This window comes from Epargyreus clarus, unplaced genomic scaffold (genome assembly GCF_041222505.1).
Source record: "Epargyreus clarus isolate Ecla_fem2 unplaced genomic scaffold, WU_Ecla_fem_2.2 ptg000012l, whole genome shotgun sequence".
Lineage (NCBI taxonomy): Eukaryota > Metazoa > Arthropoda > Insecta > Lepidoptera > Hesperiidae > Epargyreus > Epargyreus clarus.
Genome location: NW_027332220.1, coordinates 10,136,972 through 10,153,821, shown reverse-complemented (window position 1 = coordinate 10,153,821; position 16,850 = coordinate 10,136,972). Strand labels below are relative to the sequence as shown.

The window sequence follows — 16,850 nt, the reverse complement described above, 5'->3', positions numbered from 1 at the left end:
GCTGAGGTTTTAGTGTGGTAAAAATTCCACATAACCCGGCGACCCTCCCTACGCCGTTGGGTACCTTTTAAAGGTTTCACCCTCGTAAACAAAAAAGGGGTTTTACCTGAAATCGATCATAGATGCATTGTTCGTCGCCTCATATACATATAAGTCCGCCGATCTACACCACTTAAACGCAGGAACTGCTTCATTCCATGTAACCTAAGTACCTGATGTGGTATAAGCCGAGCCACTTAACAAATAAATGAAACGTTATTATTACGAATGATTGTAAATCAGACGGATATGCAATTATCGCATTAAGGCATACAATATCGTTAAATCCATCAAATTACGGACTAATGCGAACTAATACTCTGATTGAACTAATTTAGGTATCATGTCAATTATGGGACATTAATTGTGATCAATAGAATTTCTGAGCCATGTAGTATGCTGTATTTACAAACATTGAAAGCCTTGTACCTTTGTAATACAAATTGCTACATTACCAATCATAATACATCAATTTTCTTTTAAACGATTATTACCCTATTGGTATAAATGAGGCCAGATATGATTTCGCTCCGTTATAAGTTACCACAATGTCCAAGTTACGATACCTAGTATCTGTAGCGTTGCTAACAATTTCCTTAGTGTGTGCCAAGACGACCACAGCTAAGACCACCATTAAGACTACCCCATCGCCAGACCCTAAAGAATCGAGGGATGCGAACGAAATAGATTATACATCAATCATGAACGAATGCAACGAGACATTCCGAACTGAAATGTGTAAGTTGATTATTATGATTCTTGCAATAGAAAAAAATAGTACCAAATTTGCACATTGAAGTGAAACATTAATATGTTCGAAAAATAATTTATTTACGATATATTTTCTGCGTCAATGCAATTTATAAATGCACCATATGACGAATGCACCATATTACGAATGCAACTTAATCTTTCTAGAACATTTCAAAGAGATAGACGGCCAGAGTGCTTTTATGAGGGTTCCAGATTTTTCTTATATGTATACCTGGTATAATAATTATATGTATATAATGTAGACGCTCGGCTGTGCGTCCACCAAATTCTATTAAGAGTAATATTAACCCTTGTGTAATAAGCTGCTACGGTCCCTTGCAGCATACATCGATGCTCTTAACAAGAGCGGCAGCTTCCCTGATGAGAGCGACAAGACTCCCAAGGTAAGACATAACTCAAGTAACCTTCTTTTTTAATATCGGAGTAGCAAACAAGATTAAAGTTCCCTTTTATTTTATAATATAGGAGTAGCAGACGAGCGTGCAGTCCACCTGATGGTAAGTGGCTACTGCCATCCATGGTCATCTGTAATCAACCCCAGATAGGATTAGATATTCCTACCTGAGGTCGGCCACAGATGCGCCGCTATTCCAAATAACATTGGATTCTTACCTAAGGTTAGGCACATGCGTTTTAGCCACCGCTAAGGACTAAGTAATACTTTTTCGAGGCTTTCAAGCCTTTCAAGCCTCGAAAAAGTATGTCTCCCTTACCACACCCTTCAAACCAGAATACAACAGCGCTTAATTTTATGTGGTAAGAGAAACATATTTATCACATACATTCTATCATAGGCTTTAGCAACTCATCTGTGGCCGACCTCAGGTACGACTGTAATCTTATCTAGGGTTGATTACAGATGTCCATGACCGGCATATTACATGCTCATCTGCTACTTCTACGTCATAAGTCTCACAGAAAAAAAATTAAACATGTCGTTAAACAAACGCTATGTAAAAAAGCATACTAAGTGATTATTTGACTGATAAAACGATGTGGTCTGAAGTAGCTCCAGTTCCACATATTCCATAAGGTTAAGTTTGCCACTGTATAAGCCATTTCTTTTTTAATGTGTGTTATGGAGTTGCTTTTACCGCTTCTTTTCCATAACGTAACAGCTTGTGAAGTGATGGTAGGTGTATTGACATTCAAAAAGTGCTCTGTAAAATATTTGATTTGATTTGATTTTATAGTGTTTCGTGCGCTGTATACTGGAAAAGAGTAATGTTGTGTCGGAGGACGGTGTCTTCGAGCCGGAGCAAGCCCTCGCATTCTTCTCTATGGAACGCCCTACAGCTATCCTGGATAATCTTAGGGAGACCACCGACGCTTGCATAAACAGAAGTACCTAACTTGTATTACTTATATACACATTAACAACATTGTTTTGTTTTTAACTAAAATAGCTATAGTGCTTAAAATACGCTTTGAACTTTACGACACTAGTAAAAGTCGACAAAATTTGTACACTAATTTTACTGAAAAGTTTTACCATTTTCCATTTCCATTACCAAGGAAAAATAAAGTCCTGTCTAAAATTGACGTACAGACAAAATAGATGCCTACTTGATTCTCTAATGCCAATTATACTCAATATTCCACAAATTGGAATATTGAGCATATATTACCACTAAACATTTGACGTTGTTTTATCTATCTTTCTTTACTTTACAGATGAAACCTGTATGTGCGAGAGATCCTATCAATTTCTTAAATGCGTCGTGGAAATGGAAATAAATAAATTTGACGTCTTCTAAACTATCATTTTGTATAAAACAGAAACAACAACGAGACGGCGAAAACGTATCATGAAAATCATAAGAAATTAAAACAAGAATTACTCGTAATTGTAGAAAAACTTTAGCGTTTACAAGGCAAGAGAAGAAAATGTAAAAAAAAAAATGGTTGCCTGTAAAGTCGGTTTTACGGGCGAAGATTTTACGTGACAACGTCTTTTTCTCGGTAGAATATTTATTGATATGAATATAATTAAATTGCACAATAGGAACAAGGAATTGAATGAAAATAAGAATTGCACAAATTTTAACTATAGAAATATATTTTGTTTAGTCTCTAGTGCTGCGCGCGCGGCAGACCGATCATAGTTGAGTGGGAGAGAGACGCAAGGCATTCGGCGGGCCTCTCTCTCGTTCGGTGACTCATCGTAACGTTACCGGTCGTTACACTTTTTCATAAGTGACTCCCAGCCGCAACCTAATTTAAGACGTTGTCACGTCAATAAGTAGTTATGTATTTAGAATCTTAGCAGGTGTATTAGTAAATCATTAAAAAAAAACTTATATCAATACAATTTTTTATTGTTATTTTCCGGTGGAACACATAAGGGCCCCAACTGACGTGCTAAACGAGCTTATTGCTTTTACGAAAAGCAATCAGTTCGTTTAGCAGCAATGCCTTAACCTTAATGCAGCAATTAAATGCTAACACCGCCGCACCGCTTAACGCGGTAAACCTTTTTATAATATAGGAGTAGCAGACGAGCATGCAGCCCACCTGATGTTAAGTGGCTACTGCCGCCCATGGACATATGTAATCAATCCGAAATATGATTACATATTCCCGCCTAAGGTGAAGCAGTTTTTGCTTTTCAGGTAGATGCTACTGGCTTACATATGAGATGACCATCTTAGTTAGGAGTAACAACGCTTAGCTGTTTCGGCTTCACAAAGAATCCCTATATGGAGTTGCCACTTACCATCATATGGACCGCGTACTAATTCGATCTTATAAAAAAGAAAAAAACGTTAAATAAACTAAAAGAGTGAAAATATTTTATTAAAACAATCAATATTCTTAAATACTTTATTAATATAAGTAGATACAACGTTGTATTACACTTATTTAATTAGAGAGACTAGTTATTACATACAATGTAGGCTTCTAGACAAACAGATCTTTGGAAAACTTAACCTAAATTATTTTATTAGAATAGCTATAGTTAAATCAGGATAAACCATTTTATTTGCAAGCGATCTTTTTACGTTTGAACGGATTTCCTTTAGGTTAGTAGTATCAATCTACTAAATTCTTTTCGCCACCAAAGAACTGCCATACAGCATCCAGCCACCCTGTTTGAGGCTCCCTGTAAATATATTAATTAAATAGCGACTTTGAGTAAATATGTAAACCAATTTGAGGCAACAGACTATGAATATCTAGTACTTTTTTATATATTATATAAGTAGCAAACGAGAATGCTCGAGATCGAAGGGTCCGAGGTTCAAATCTATTTTTTCAAAATTATGTGCGTATTAGAAATTAATTATAACTTGCTTAAACGGTGAAGGAAAACATCGTGAAGAAACCTGCGCATCGAGGGAATTATAAAAAAAATCTCAAAGCTTTGCGAAGTCTACCAATACGCACTTGGCCAACGCGGTGGACTATGGCCTAATCCTTCTCATACTGAGAGGAGACCCGTGCCCAGCAGTGGAACAGTAATGGGACGATGATGATCACTCATGGAAATTTATAATCACCCCAGATAGGAATAGAGACCTGACCGACTTGAATTAGGAGGAATTAGTTGTACGTATCGTATAAGTATCTATGTTATTACAACCTTCAAACCAGAACACAGAATTGATAATAAACTTGTACCACGAAGTTTTATGCGATCTTTAGTAGACTGATCTCGAAATACTAAATGGTCTGTTTTATCCACCCGTTCTCAGAAGTTCAATACTAGCTACAAACCTCTACTAAAGCGAGGATTAGCACCTTAACACCATGCTTGGCTGTGTCGTTTATGGCTGTAGAGAAGCAACTAAATGGATTAACAAATGATTAACGAAGTCTTACTCTTTCTTGCAGTTGTACATATTGTTGACTTTCTTTACGTCACCGCGACTTAAACCTTCCCTTTGTCCCAACTTGACACCAGAAATCTAAAAAAATACATCAATAGTTAAATATGGAAAAGTATAAAACTGGGGGCACGGTAGCGCCCTACCAAATCGAGCATAGAATATACTGGAAATGAAAGATCATTTAACAGTTAAATTGAATTGGTCTATCATCCAAAACTAGCGTGAAATTTTATCAAAATATAAATAACCGATTTTTCATCACCTGTTTATACAATTTCCAGAATCAAAAGTAATATTTAATTATATCTACCGATAACACGATGATTTTAAAACATTATAAGACACAAACCTTAGGATTGATTGTTTTTTGCGAGTTTTTGGAGAAAGCATACTCAGAATAGTGCATCACGCTGTTGTAATCGTATCCAACGCCGTAATCGTGTGTGTGCTTCGGATCTGCTTTCTTGAAATTATTCTCGGATCCTGAAACATCACGTGATGTTATTGTCCTCTTATAATAATGCGGATGACAGATGGAAAAACTCTCTGGTTTGACTAACGATACCTATTTCTGTGTCTTTTGTATAACATAGAAGTAACGGATGAGGATGCAGTCTACGTGACGGTAGTGGCGACTGCCGCCCATGGACAGATGTTGATTACAGATGTAAACAAACCCAAATATAATTAGATCAACCGATTAGGTCGATGCCGAGGACTCAGCTAGAATGCTTCGGTAAAATAACTCGAGGTTTTCTTACGACATTTTTCGTCTAGCGTCAAAGCACGGGATTATGTTGAAATACGCCTTGTAAAAAATAATGCGTGCCTGAGACTCGAACCTCGGACCTCCCGAGTTTCTTACCACAGCTTTTTAACTTACACTTTTCCACAACACACTTAGCTTCCAAAAATCATAGTATAGTATAGTAGAGTCCAGTAGCACTACCATGAGTTTACAAAAGTATTACTCGCTAGCGACTGCGTAAAATAAATGTATGAAAAATTGTACAGCGCCTCTGGTGGTTACTCGTAGAACTAAAATCCGTAGTGACGTAACTCGATACGTAAAAAACCTATCGAAATCAAATCGCTAGCTAATGTCATTATGATCTATTGCCATACAAATTCGGTCCCATGAGTCATTAATTTGACAGACGTTGTCAAGAAATACCGTAACGATAGTAGTTATGTTATTCACTAGCAAAATGACAATAGCTTTCTATTTACAATTTCTATAGTGGCGTTTCTATGCCAACTCATGGTAGTGCTACAGATTGTGTGTATGTATGAATAATAATTCTATAGTCAAGTCATGAAACTAAGTTATACCTGGCTTAATATTTTGGTACAAAATGGTCACAAAATCGTCGCGCTCGTGACGGCTCTGCTCGTGCATGAAGCCAACCGCGTGCAATATTTCGTGCAGAATGGTGCCTTTCTTGCTGACACATCCTGGCGACTGTAAGTTCACCTCTTGACGACCACCTAGAATATTGCATTGCATAATTAGAATACTAGGATATCATAACAATACTGTGTACCTACTATGTTTAATTAATTTAAAACATGGGCGTTTGTAAGGTGAAACCTTAATTTAAGGATACGGACTCCCGGAAAAAGAAAAAATCAAAAGCACTTTTTGTTTTTCGCCAACATAATATGTCCGAGACTATTTAATCCGAATCGTATAGAAATAAGAAATACTGAGGATGAGAAAATTCAGAGACTAGCTGACTTTCTTCCCGACTTTAACGTTACGCTACTACATTACTACATTACTATCCCTCCCCTTAACAAAGCTATAGCTTCAACCATGGCAGCGAATATTTAAAATCTATACGGTCACTGAAAACGCTTAAGTCTACCACGCAAAGAATCCCCTTTGCGTATCACACTTTTAACCTTTCCAGTGACGATATAATCAATCATAACCATAATCTTTATCTGCCAAATAATCAATCAAGTAGTGAGAATACCAGGTTACCATAACAGGGATGAGTGGCTCACCAATTTTACCAACGCTGGACCAGCAGCCGGTGTTGGAGCTCTTAATCACGATGTAGTCAGTCTGGCCGTTGTAAGGGACGAAGCGGAGGCACGTCAGCCGGTGGTAGTCTGCTATGGCCCTCATTATCAGCTCTCGTTGCTCTTGACCTGGAGTATTTTTATAAACGCTTTACTGTCGTCGCTGCCAGATATCATCTTAGATGAGTTTAGGCCATCTACTGTACTGGCGAAGTACAAATTGATAGACTTTACATATCTTTACCTTTACCTTTATAGTAGGCAGTCATACTGTATAGTACGCTTTATAGTTATCATACAACTGTTCCTCTGATGTTCAACATCAAAGGTACCGAACCTTGGACCTCCGATCGAAAGAGCGCCTTTCAGTAAGCTATCACTATATGATTATAATTAATAGGAACATCCTTTAAGTATTTTATTAGGCAGCCATTTCTTGAAAAGACCTAGTATGGCTTCGTTCTTATCAAATACATGATAATAGGTCGTAGCTAAGGCGGAAAAGGTTTATTGTCCTAGATACTCGTAACTAAACTTTCCATCTTATACTTACTAAACCTTCCGTCAATAAGGTAAGGAATGATGCCGTTAGGCCATCTTGAGGTCTGGTCCCGGATCCCATTCCTGGTCAGCTGAGGCATCAGAATATCGCCTTCAGCGTACTCCCCCATTTCCTCCGGGTTCATGAGCGAGGACTCCGTCCAAGTCGCCACCGCTGCTCCTAGAGTTATATTTTTAAAACAGATTTAATCAACATAAAAACAAGTAGGTACCTAAATAAATCTGTAAAGTAAATTTTACGTAACTTAAGAAATTTTATTCTCAATTTGATAAATAGTTTATTTATTTCGAATGTGTATTACATAAAACTGTATAATATATTTTATTATGGTATCATTTATATACTTACATATTAAAATTATGCGTTTATTCTGATACATGAACATGCATTTTTGATGAAGGTACCAATTCAACAGCAGATTTATAATATCGAATTCCGTCTAATAACAGCAGTGTAGAGATGCTACCACAGATTAATAAATAGTTACTCATGCTACCTACTGGTATGAAGGGCTTAGAAGGACTTGTTCATAATAGAAATCTATTTATTTTAAAGAACACCTACATGTTATGACTTATTTGTATCTTAATCATAGACTTAGAATCTATAGGTATATTTTTCACATCCTATATCTATCGTCTATATTGGACTTACATTTGATAGTAACGAGGTAATGATGATCAATTAGTCAGGTGGACTTCTTATACCCTTATTAAAGACCCGTTAGGTTAATTAGTTACAAATGTATCTGCCAATATTACTTAAAAACTTCCAAGCCTTTTCACTAATCAAGTAAAAAGAGGAAACGCCTTATCGACGTGTCACTGTCAATCGCGAAGCCATTCTTCAATCATCTTTTATCATGTAACGTCAACTGTACGAATGTTGTAACTTATGTACTTTTGTAATTATCTGCGACCTTAATTAGTAACATGATAATTAAGTATTGATACGATAAATTGTTCGCACATGTGTTTCTTTTTGTGGACTAAGATGGAACGCATCATTTAAACGTTTCTTCCATATACGTTTAATCAAACTAAATAAAAATATTTTACTCAAAGTAGATTCCTTCGTAGATCGGAGATGTAGATGAGAGATAGATGTATCGGAATCCATTCAAATAAATAGCCGTCGAATCGTAGTGTTTTCCCAAATAGGGAAGAAACCAAAGTCCCGTAATTATGACAAATATATAGACTACGTTTCCCGAAAATTTAAATTTATTATATCTATATTCCTTAGTCAATCTGACTTATCGGGGGGCTGCAGAATTTCAGAAATAGGAGAATCTTTTATGCACAAGTTCCGATTTGTTTCGTACCTTGCAAATTTCTCCCTCTATAAAGGATTTTTTTATTTGTCCTATTTCTATGGAAGACAACAAACTCTTCAGTAAAGCTTACATGAAAATCCGGAGTCCGCAAATGCCCATAATGAAGAATATCGCTATAGAAATTATTTAAGTACCTTATTATCTGTGTTTATTTTACAAATAATGGATACATTTTTGATTGTAGTGATTTAAGATATGTAAGGAAGTGCAATCTAGTTTATATTTTTTGAAATAATGCTTACCACTCTCATCCTTCGGCAGACCGTATGCTTCGGAGCCCAAATGTCCTAAATCTATATCATTGTCAATACTATTATGTTCTTCAGGAATAATTTCCACTACATCACTATCTTCAACGGGCACAGACTGCTGCCCAGAAATAAAACAAATTAAGATTAAAAGTCGGAAATTACTCATTATGTACGTTAATTAGTTTCCGTTACATAAAACTTTGCGTTACAACTACCAGGCGACCAGAAGACGCAACAATGTTATGGTGCATTTTCGGTACGCGCCGAATTTATATAGAAGGCGCGAGGACCTGTCATAGGATAAACAGAAAAGCGTCAACAAGGTACGAGTACGTTACCTCCTACTTCCTAATAAACGTTTTGTAACGGACGAAAATATGTAAACTAATCGATAAGAGAATCCTTGGTTGTTAGACTCACTCCTTGTTTCCGACGGGCTCGTGATGTACGGCCTGCATTTATCGAGACAATCATTATAAACATCAGGCTTTATACTTCCTCCACGTTATCTGTATTACTTGTTTCCGGCTTTAGGGATTGTTGATAATAACTCTAAAATATTAAGTGCGAGTTAGACATGATCGAAAGGGTTCTGTATCACGTTTATTTTATATTATTGCAGCGCAACATGCGTTATAGTCTTGGTTTTAACCATAAAAATCAAATAAAATAAGAAAAATAATAATTTATTTGCCTTATATTGCACTAACACAAGTCACAACCAAAATAAAAACCTAGCAGCCCAAACACTTCTGAATTTAGGAAAAATAGATGTAGCTGTGGAGCCGCGGAAGCATTATCGTGAGTTTTACCAATCCAAAAATCTATACTTATATACTTATCTATACTCATATTATAAAGAGGAAAACTTTGTTTGTTTATTTGCTTGTAATGAATAGGCTCAAAAACTACTGGACCGATTTTAAAAATTCTTTCAGCATTCGAAAGCTACATTATCCGCGAGTAACATAGGCTATATTTTATAGGATATATATTAGATAAATAGATTTTGAGGCGGTACAAAGTTTGCCGGGTCAGCTAGTAATATAATATAATTAATATTATAAAGAGGAAATCTTTGTTTGTTTGTTTGATTGTTATGAATAAGCTCAAAAACTACTGGACCGATTTTAAAAATTCTTTCACCATTCGAAAGCTACATTATCCACGAGTAACATAGGCTACATTTTATATAAACTATATTTGATAAATAGATTTTGAGGCGTTATAAAGTTTGCCAGGTCAGCTAGTGTTAAATAAAGTAATTAGGTATATTTGAGAAAAATGTAATGATAGCCTAGTGGTTAAAAGTCGGCCTTTACATTGAGGTCTCCGAGACTAAAATCCCGGATCACGCACACCTGATTTTTATGTGCGAGTTAAAAAATAATCAGTAGGTATGTGGAAATAAACGGAAGAAAACCTATACACCAGAATTCCTTGAAAAAAACGTTCTTAAAGGTATGTGAACTACTAAAGGTATGTGTTTACCAATTTAAACTTAGCTAGCCTAGTGGACTACGGCCTAAACCTCTCTCACTCAGAGACAAATACCCAGCAGTGGGATAGTAATGGTTTGACGATGTTCAAAGAAAAAGTAAAACCAGTATTTTAAGAATTGAAGCCGCGGTCACAATTATAATTAGGTATTTTATTTGCATAATTTACATCACATTCGGAAACGATCAGATTACAGTACGTTGACATAGGCGAGGCCCCGCTATCTCTACGGAAGAGCTCGTCGTGTCCTTGGCCCGTGAATCATACGAAATGCATAATACATACCTACCCACCATCGCACACTATCTTTATATCAACGTCGAAAACACGCTGTTTTGATACATTGTCATTTTTAAATAACATTTTTAAGGTAGGTACAGTAGGTTCATTATCCTGACCTCATTTATTCGTATACCCGATTATCCGAACTACCAATAGTGATGTAATAATGGTTCTAGCCAGTGGCGGCGTAAGACCTAAATTGTATGTGGACAAAATACATTTTGCGGGGCCCTCTGCCACAATACAATGTAAACAGTGACGGAGTAAAGTCGGCGGAGACCCGGGGCGGAAAGTATAACGGAGGCCCCTAGTTTGAAAGTTAATTTGATTTTACAAACGTACAAATGTCACATAGATTTCAATGATGGGTTCCGGCGCCTTTTTTTTTCGTTGACCGCTAGAGGCGTGGGGCCCCTGGGTACCGAGGCTGTGGGCGGTGGCCCACGCCTTATGCCGCCTCTGGTTCTAGCAGACCAGCTACTTAAGCTTAGACCGCATAGACGATTCACGATTTGGTGATTGCATGGATAAATACTTACTGATCGTTATGCTAACGAAAAAGAGCTTTTTGGCAATCGCAATGCTGCATTGTATTTTTTACGTTTATTTTCGTATCGAGCATCCAGAAAGTCTGTGTTCAGAGTGTAACAACTAATAATACATAGCTGAATCTAACTTCCAAAAAAGCAGCTAAATCGTCGATCAGGGTCAGGTATCAGGAATTCATAACAGGAAGCATACAGGTAAATCCAAATAAATTACAACATCTTCATAATTGTCGCAGAAGTCTTATTAAGATAAATTATAATATTTTCTGGAAAAAATATTGTTCGTTCGTTTTCCCTGATCTAATTAACATATAGACACTTACGCAGATGTTTTACGATTTTATTATTACACTACAGTGAATATACCTATACATATACTATCACATGACCGAGGTAACCATTTTGAGCAACTTAAAATTATAGTTCTTTGAAACAATTAAATTCAGGTTTCAACACGTAAAATTATATTATCCTATAAACTGACTTGCCTATCAGTAATTAGTGCAGATGGAGGCAGGTCAATCAACCTTTAATTAGTGTAGTTTCCGAAAACACTAGCTAAGTTTATAGATAAAGTTAAGACCTAGGGGTCCCGCATAGATTTAGCTGTTCAGACGGGTATTTTATTGCCCATCGAAATATAGGCAGCTGCCTTTCAGTTTGTTCATTTATTATTTTTGTGGTTAAAAACCATAGATATATTATACTCAGTAGGATAATATGTCTATGTTAAAAACCAAATGCTAATTTGTAGGGTCGCAACTCTTGTCTCTCGGCCGCCATCTCGAAAAAGGTCTTTCACGCTTTATGATGAAAACTATTCGTCCTTCAAAAAATTTTAAATAAAAGTGTGCATCTGTGTACGTTTGCATGTTCCGATAAAATGGCTGGGTACAACCTGAGTCACAGATTTTATAATATAGAAGTAGGAAATGAGCCCTCAGATGGTGACTGGCTACTCGCCCAAGGACACCTGAAATTAACTCCAGATAGGATTATAGTACAACAAGAGATCGGCCACAAGTGCGTTGCCACCCCTGAGGACTAAGTTGGAACGCCGCAGATAAGTGTGACTACCACTTAGATTAGTAAAGATTACTTACTCCTAACAAGAAAATATAACCAGTTTTGACAATTGAAATAGTTTCGTAAAAAAGTATTGCCACGTCTCAGTGATAAAATGCCCCTAAAATATTTGAAATACTTATTTATTTATTATGTAAATTACGCAGTATTAGTTAATTATTCGTAAATTTTCTTTAAAAATGTTTTCTATTTGTCAAGAATTCAAAAAAATAACTGACAAATCAGCCTTTTAGTGGCTTCATTTAATTTCAAGGCGGCAATTATCAAAAGACTCCCATAACAGTTCCACTACTTGACCAATGCGATTTGACACTGCGAAAACATGAAGGTTATTTACAAGATGTATGTATAATGTATATGTATTTGTATGAATATGTCATGTGTGTATATGTCTTAATAAAAATAAGTAACCGTCATAAAAAGAAACAAGGTTTAAATATGCAATTTCCTGTATTTCTAACATATTAGAACTTTATACACTACGTCATTTTATTTACATGAGCATTTAATTTTATTTTTGTTTTACAGTATCATTACAATTAAAATAAATTTCTCTCTTTATTATATTATTTATACATTTTTGTTATCCCAACTATTAATTATATATATTTAGGCAAAGTGACAAAATACTTAACATTTCAAAAGCTAGAAAAAAATACTGTAATTTCTTCTCTATTTTATTCAAAATGTGTCAGCAAACTAAACTGCTAAAATGGAGCGGGCCCCATTTTTATTAAGATATTTAACCACTCTGCACAATCAAATTATTAACATCTTTATAACAGCTCCTGTTTCCTAATATAATAATATATTGTAAAACAATATTTTATCAATCAATAAATATGTAAAAGATGTAGGTAGAAGATAGAACCCCCTTCGTTGATTTACGTTAAATGCAAGGAGGGTTACCCAAAATGTTCAATACATAATATTTTTCGTTATTAAAATTATAATGAAATGACTTTGATGTCATAAATTAGTTTATAAATAAACTATACTCTATGACTGCCACATAACACCGGTTTTTGATAATCAATCTTTAGCTACCAAAGGTTGATGAAAATTGACAATGTCTAGAATGAAGTAATTGTTAAATGTCGATCTTTGTGACACATTGGATAGATTGATTATGAACAACGGCGTGTGTCTCATATTCCACTTGACGATCTAAGCGACCTTTTCTCGATCACCTAATATTTGTATTTTAGAGAGATATGACGTCATCATGTATCAGTCTATAGAACTACAAATAAAATAAATGTGAAATTAAATTAAAATTGTAAAAAAATAAAACATTTCACGAGCACAGAATGTCTCTAAACAAAATCCTCTGGAATATTGCACTTCTTAAATTTTAAACCAAATAAATAAATCTCTTTAAATATAATGTTTATACTGGAAACACGAGCGTATTATGAAAATAAACAGCAATCATCAACAATGGAGACTATTGGCACAACATGTCATAGAACCGGATTCCGTCTCCGGAGTACTGCGTCCAAATCAACAAGTCTAAACAACGCTTAGAGGCTCATTTTTATCTACAGACAGTGACCGTGCCAGACACGGGCCGTTACAGACAATTTTTTTCTAAATAACATTATTTGACAGAGCCCATATCAGGCTATGTTACGATAGATCTTTAAGTTGATACACATGTTATAGAAAAATATTTTGTCTGACACGACCCGTGCCTGACACGGTCAATGCGGCCCAAGATGGCAAAACTTAACAATTTGCGAAAACAAGTGCGCTACAGTATACATCAACGTTCATTGTATAGTCACTACTTAATATTAAGATAAAATCGGTCACGCCAAAATATAGAACACTGCAGTAAAATCTATGTAAATATCACTAACACTATTTTGTAATATTGAAAAATCGTTTACAAAATTTATCCATTAGAACACAATGTATAAAAGTTCAAAGAGTCAATAGTAGTGTTTCTAGTAGCAAAAATATTCGATAATAATTGAACAGCTATGTTTTATTTTCGTATTACAGGAGGTCTTATACCTACATAGCGAATTCGATATTTTAGCTTGACCGTAGAGTTTGATCTCAAGAGATCCTATCGGTAGGCACTCGGTTAGGACGGCCGCACGGCCCGAATAGCGCCGGAGACGTTAAAGCTTCACTATAACAAATATCAGATTAATTGAATGAAATATTACAAGCTTAGATGAAGTAACCAAATGTTCTTAAGCCTTTATACGCACTGTATAATCGGTAATCGATGCTTCTTACTTTTATAATTCATAATGTGTCGTGTCATCATAACAAATTGATATCCTAAGATCATAGATAGCAAATCTTTTACTAAACGATGTCTTAAAAGCCTTATATGGAAATAAAAAAACAAAGATTATTGCCGAAGTATGTCGGTCAGAGAATTTCTCGCTGATTTTATTTGCTAAATAGTTCAAAATGAAAATATTGAGTAAGAAGTATAGTTAAATTCAGCTTTAAGTTATTTAGATTCCTTTATTTTTTTCTACATCCTCGATTGGTGCCAGATAGTATTTTTCACACCTCTTTATAATAGAACGCGGAGATGCTCGCAGGTCACAGATATGGACGGAGCTGAAGTCAAATCCGTAGCACTTCACACGAGATCTGTTGTAACTGCATCTTTTCTACCAAAAGTGCTCTCGTGGCCTAGAATTATCGTTACGTTACATATATAAATTTAAAATTTAAATCGTTAATTTTGTGTTCATTAGTTCCCAAAGGCGTCCCAAATTCTTGTGTGCCCAAGGAGTTCGGCACTTCCTGAGACGCCAATATAACTGAAAAATTACTAGAAAATATTAAGGATCCACTTGGTTACTTCACCTACAATTACATTCTCTCCACCGCAGTGACACCGCACGCCTATCACAGCTGTGTCGCACTGCGGCGGTTCCCAACTGATCATAACCGTACGACGTACGAATAAGCCACATAACTTTAATAACTAATTTAATACAATTTACCCTCACTGACTTCATTTTATACATACATACTTATGAAATTGACAACACCAAAAGACGTCTTTGTACAGAGTTTCCAGTACTACAGTAGCTAATTACTGCACACATCACAGATTATAGAAAAAATAAACTTTATCCCGTTAGTCTATACATAACAAGTACACTTTAGTCTACCGCTACAAGAGACCGGGCGTCGTGGGCCACGCGGCCCAGCGCCCCAGGCGACCGCTCCAAATCTTGTCGCATATTTGGTTTATAAAATTTTGCTCCCTATATTTAGTGGCTCTTAAATATAAATAAATAATTAAATTATATTTTTACATCCATACCGTTCTGTAACAATATTGTACACAATCACAACGTGGAATTTATTATGTATATGTAGAAAAATATAAAGTGAATTGTACACCTGTATCTGGTCGGTTTGGCCGGTCACTCGTCCGCGTCCACGTAACGTCCATCACAATTTGTCACTTTGCTATCACTGTCTCTAAATCGTACGCCGCTTAAAGTAGATATTGCATAAATACATTTTTACAGGCGCGCGATCTTAACGTAACACGCACAGAGGTTTCCCCACACTTCAGTTATATTTAGTCTAGACTGCAGTGTGGGCATACTACAGCCTCGTCCTCGAGCGGCCGAGGCGAGGCGGCGCGCGCCTCATAACTTAACCGATTCTCGTATAATAGTTCAATTCACTAATAGTACCTCATCGTGTTCGCACGAACATATTATTGCTTGAGAAACTTTGGCAGTGAATACAGGCTTCCGGCGGCCTCCCCCCCAACCGCGATTCCCCACGATACCCACACACTAGCGCACACCGTCCAACATAACGTGGCTACATAAACTATATAAAAAGTCAACCTAGTAGATAGTTGCGATTCCTCGTAGTAAATCGAAAATGCATAGACGCAAGCCGTATAACATAACCGTCCGGATGGCGATAGTGTGTGAGGGTGAGCGGGTGTCGCGTGTGGTTGGGCGGGCGGCGCCCTCACGTGGGCGGCGCGGGGGCGGGCGGCGAGGGCGCGCCCACCACCACGACGGGCTTCACGATGGTGGTGGCGCTCAGGTACTGCGCGCTCACCGTCAGCGGCGCCACCCCGCCCTTCACCATTTGCGTCTCCACCATCTGATTAACCAACAAAACAAACACCATTACAATTGACTTAACTCTTTAGCAACACTTTAAGCGACAAAAATTGTAAAAGATGGTAGAGTATAATCTATCATCAGTAGGGATGATTTGAGGGAGGTATCAATGACACACTAATTTGATGTAGCAAGCTCTTTTTGAGTGTCGGTAGAAGGGTATAGAAGCCGGCCAATTTAAATACATATGAGGCAAATATGTAAGTCATCGAGAACGGGCCTTAAGGTAAAATATTTATACTCGCGGACGTTGTCACATCGTATGACAGGTAGAGTGATCATATACAAAATCAACGATTACAGTTAGACATTGATTAGCATTCGTAAAAGTAATTTTGAGAACGACGAAGTCTTTTATTTCTCTTGTCCGTTGAAAAAGACATAACCACAGATAAGTTATAGGTTAGGCTGAAGGTGGTAAAAGCCTTTGTGGTTCGACTCCGGCGGCACCACCGCCACACCTATTTCTACCTAATTACAG

General features: G+C 36.5%; 3 protein-coding genes across 8 annotated transcripts in view; 1 reads left to right on the top strand and 2 right to left on the bottom strand.

The window, feature by feature from the left end:
* The first annotated feature begins 584 nt into the window (after positions 1 to 584).
* On the top strand, positions 585 to 2,926 carry Obp84a (Odorant-binding protein 84a). The gene is made up of 4 exons (XM_073078526.1): positions 585 to 777; positions 1,135 to 1,196; positions 2,007 to 2,157; positions 2,488 to 2,926. The coding sequence occupies exons 1-4, from the start codon at positions 588 to 590 to the stop codon at positions 2,568 to 2,570; spliced, it is 486 nt and encodes a 161-aa protein (XP_072934627.1). The 5' UTR covers positions 585 to 587; the 3' UTR covers positions 2,571 to 2,926.
* Positions 2,927 to 3,669: 743 nt separating this feature from the next.
* Positions 3,670 to 9,474, bottom strand: LOC140746391 (hatching enzyme 1.2). The gene is made up of 7 exons (XM_073078523.1): positions 8,812 to 9,474; positions 7,225 to 7,392; positions 6,654 to 6,800; positions 5,976 to 6,131; positions 4,993 to 5,126; positions 4,636 to 4,721; positions 3,670 to 3,916 (listed from the first exon to the last, which is right to left on the bottom strand). Exons 1-7 carry the CDS (start codon positions 8,984 to 8,986, stop codon positions 3,847 to 3,849), a joined length of 936 nt encoding a protein of 311 aa, XP_072934624.1. The 5' UTR covers positions 8,987 to 9,474; the 3' UTR covers positions 3,670 to 3,846.
* Positions 9,475 to 12,667: 3,193 nt separating this feature from the next.
* LOC140746390 (uncharacterized) overlaps positions 12,668 to 16,850 on the bottom strand; it is a 41,629-nt gene continuing 37,446 nt past the window's right edge. For 5 of the 6 annotated variants that reach the window (XM_073078522.1, XM_073078518.1, XM_073078517.1 and 2 more), the window contains one exon: positions 12,668 to 16,349. In XM_073078522.1, coding sequence (XP_072934623.1) covers positions 16,212 to 16,349 — 138 coding nt within the window. In that variant the 3' untranslated portion in view covers positions 12,668 to 16,211. The remainder of the gene's footprint in view (positions 16,350 to 16,850) is intronic. The other variant, XR_012102763.1, reaches the window with a different exon arrangement.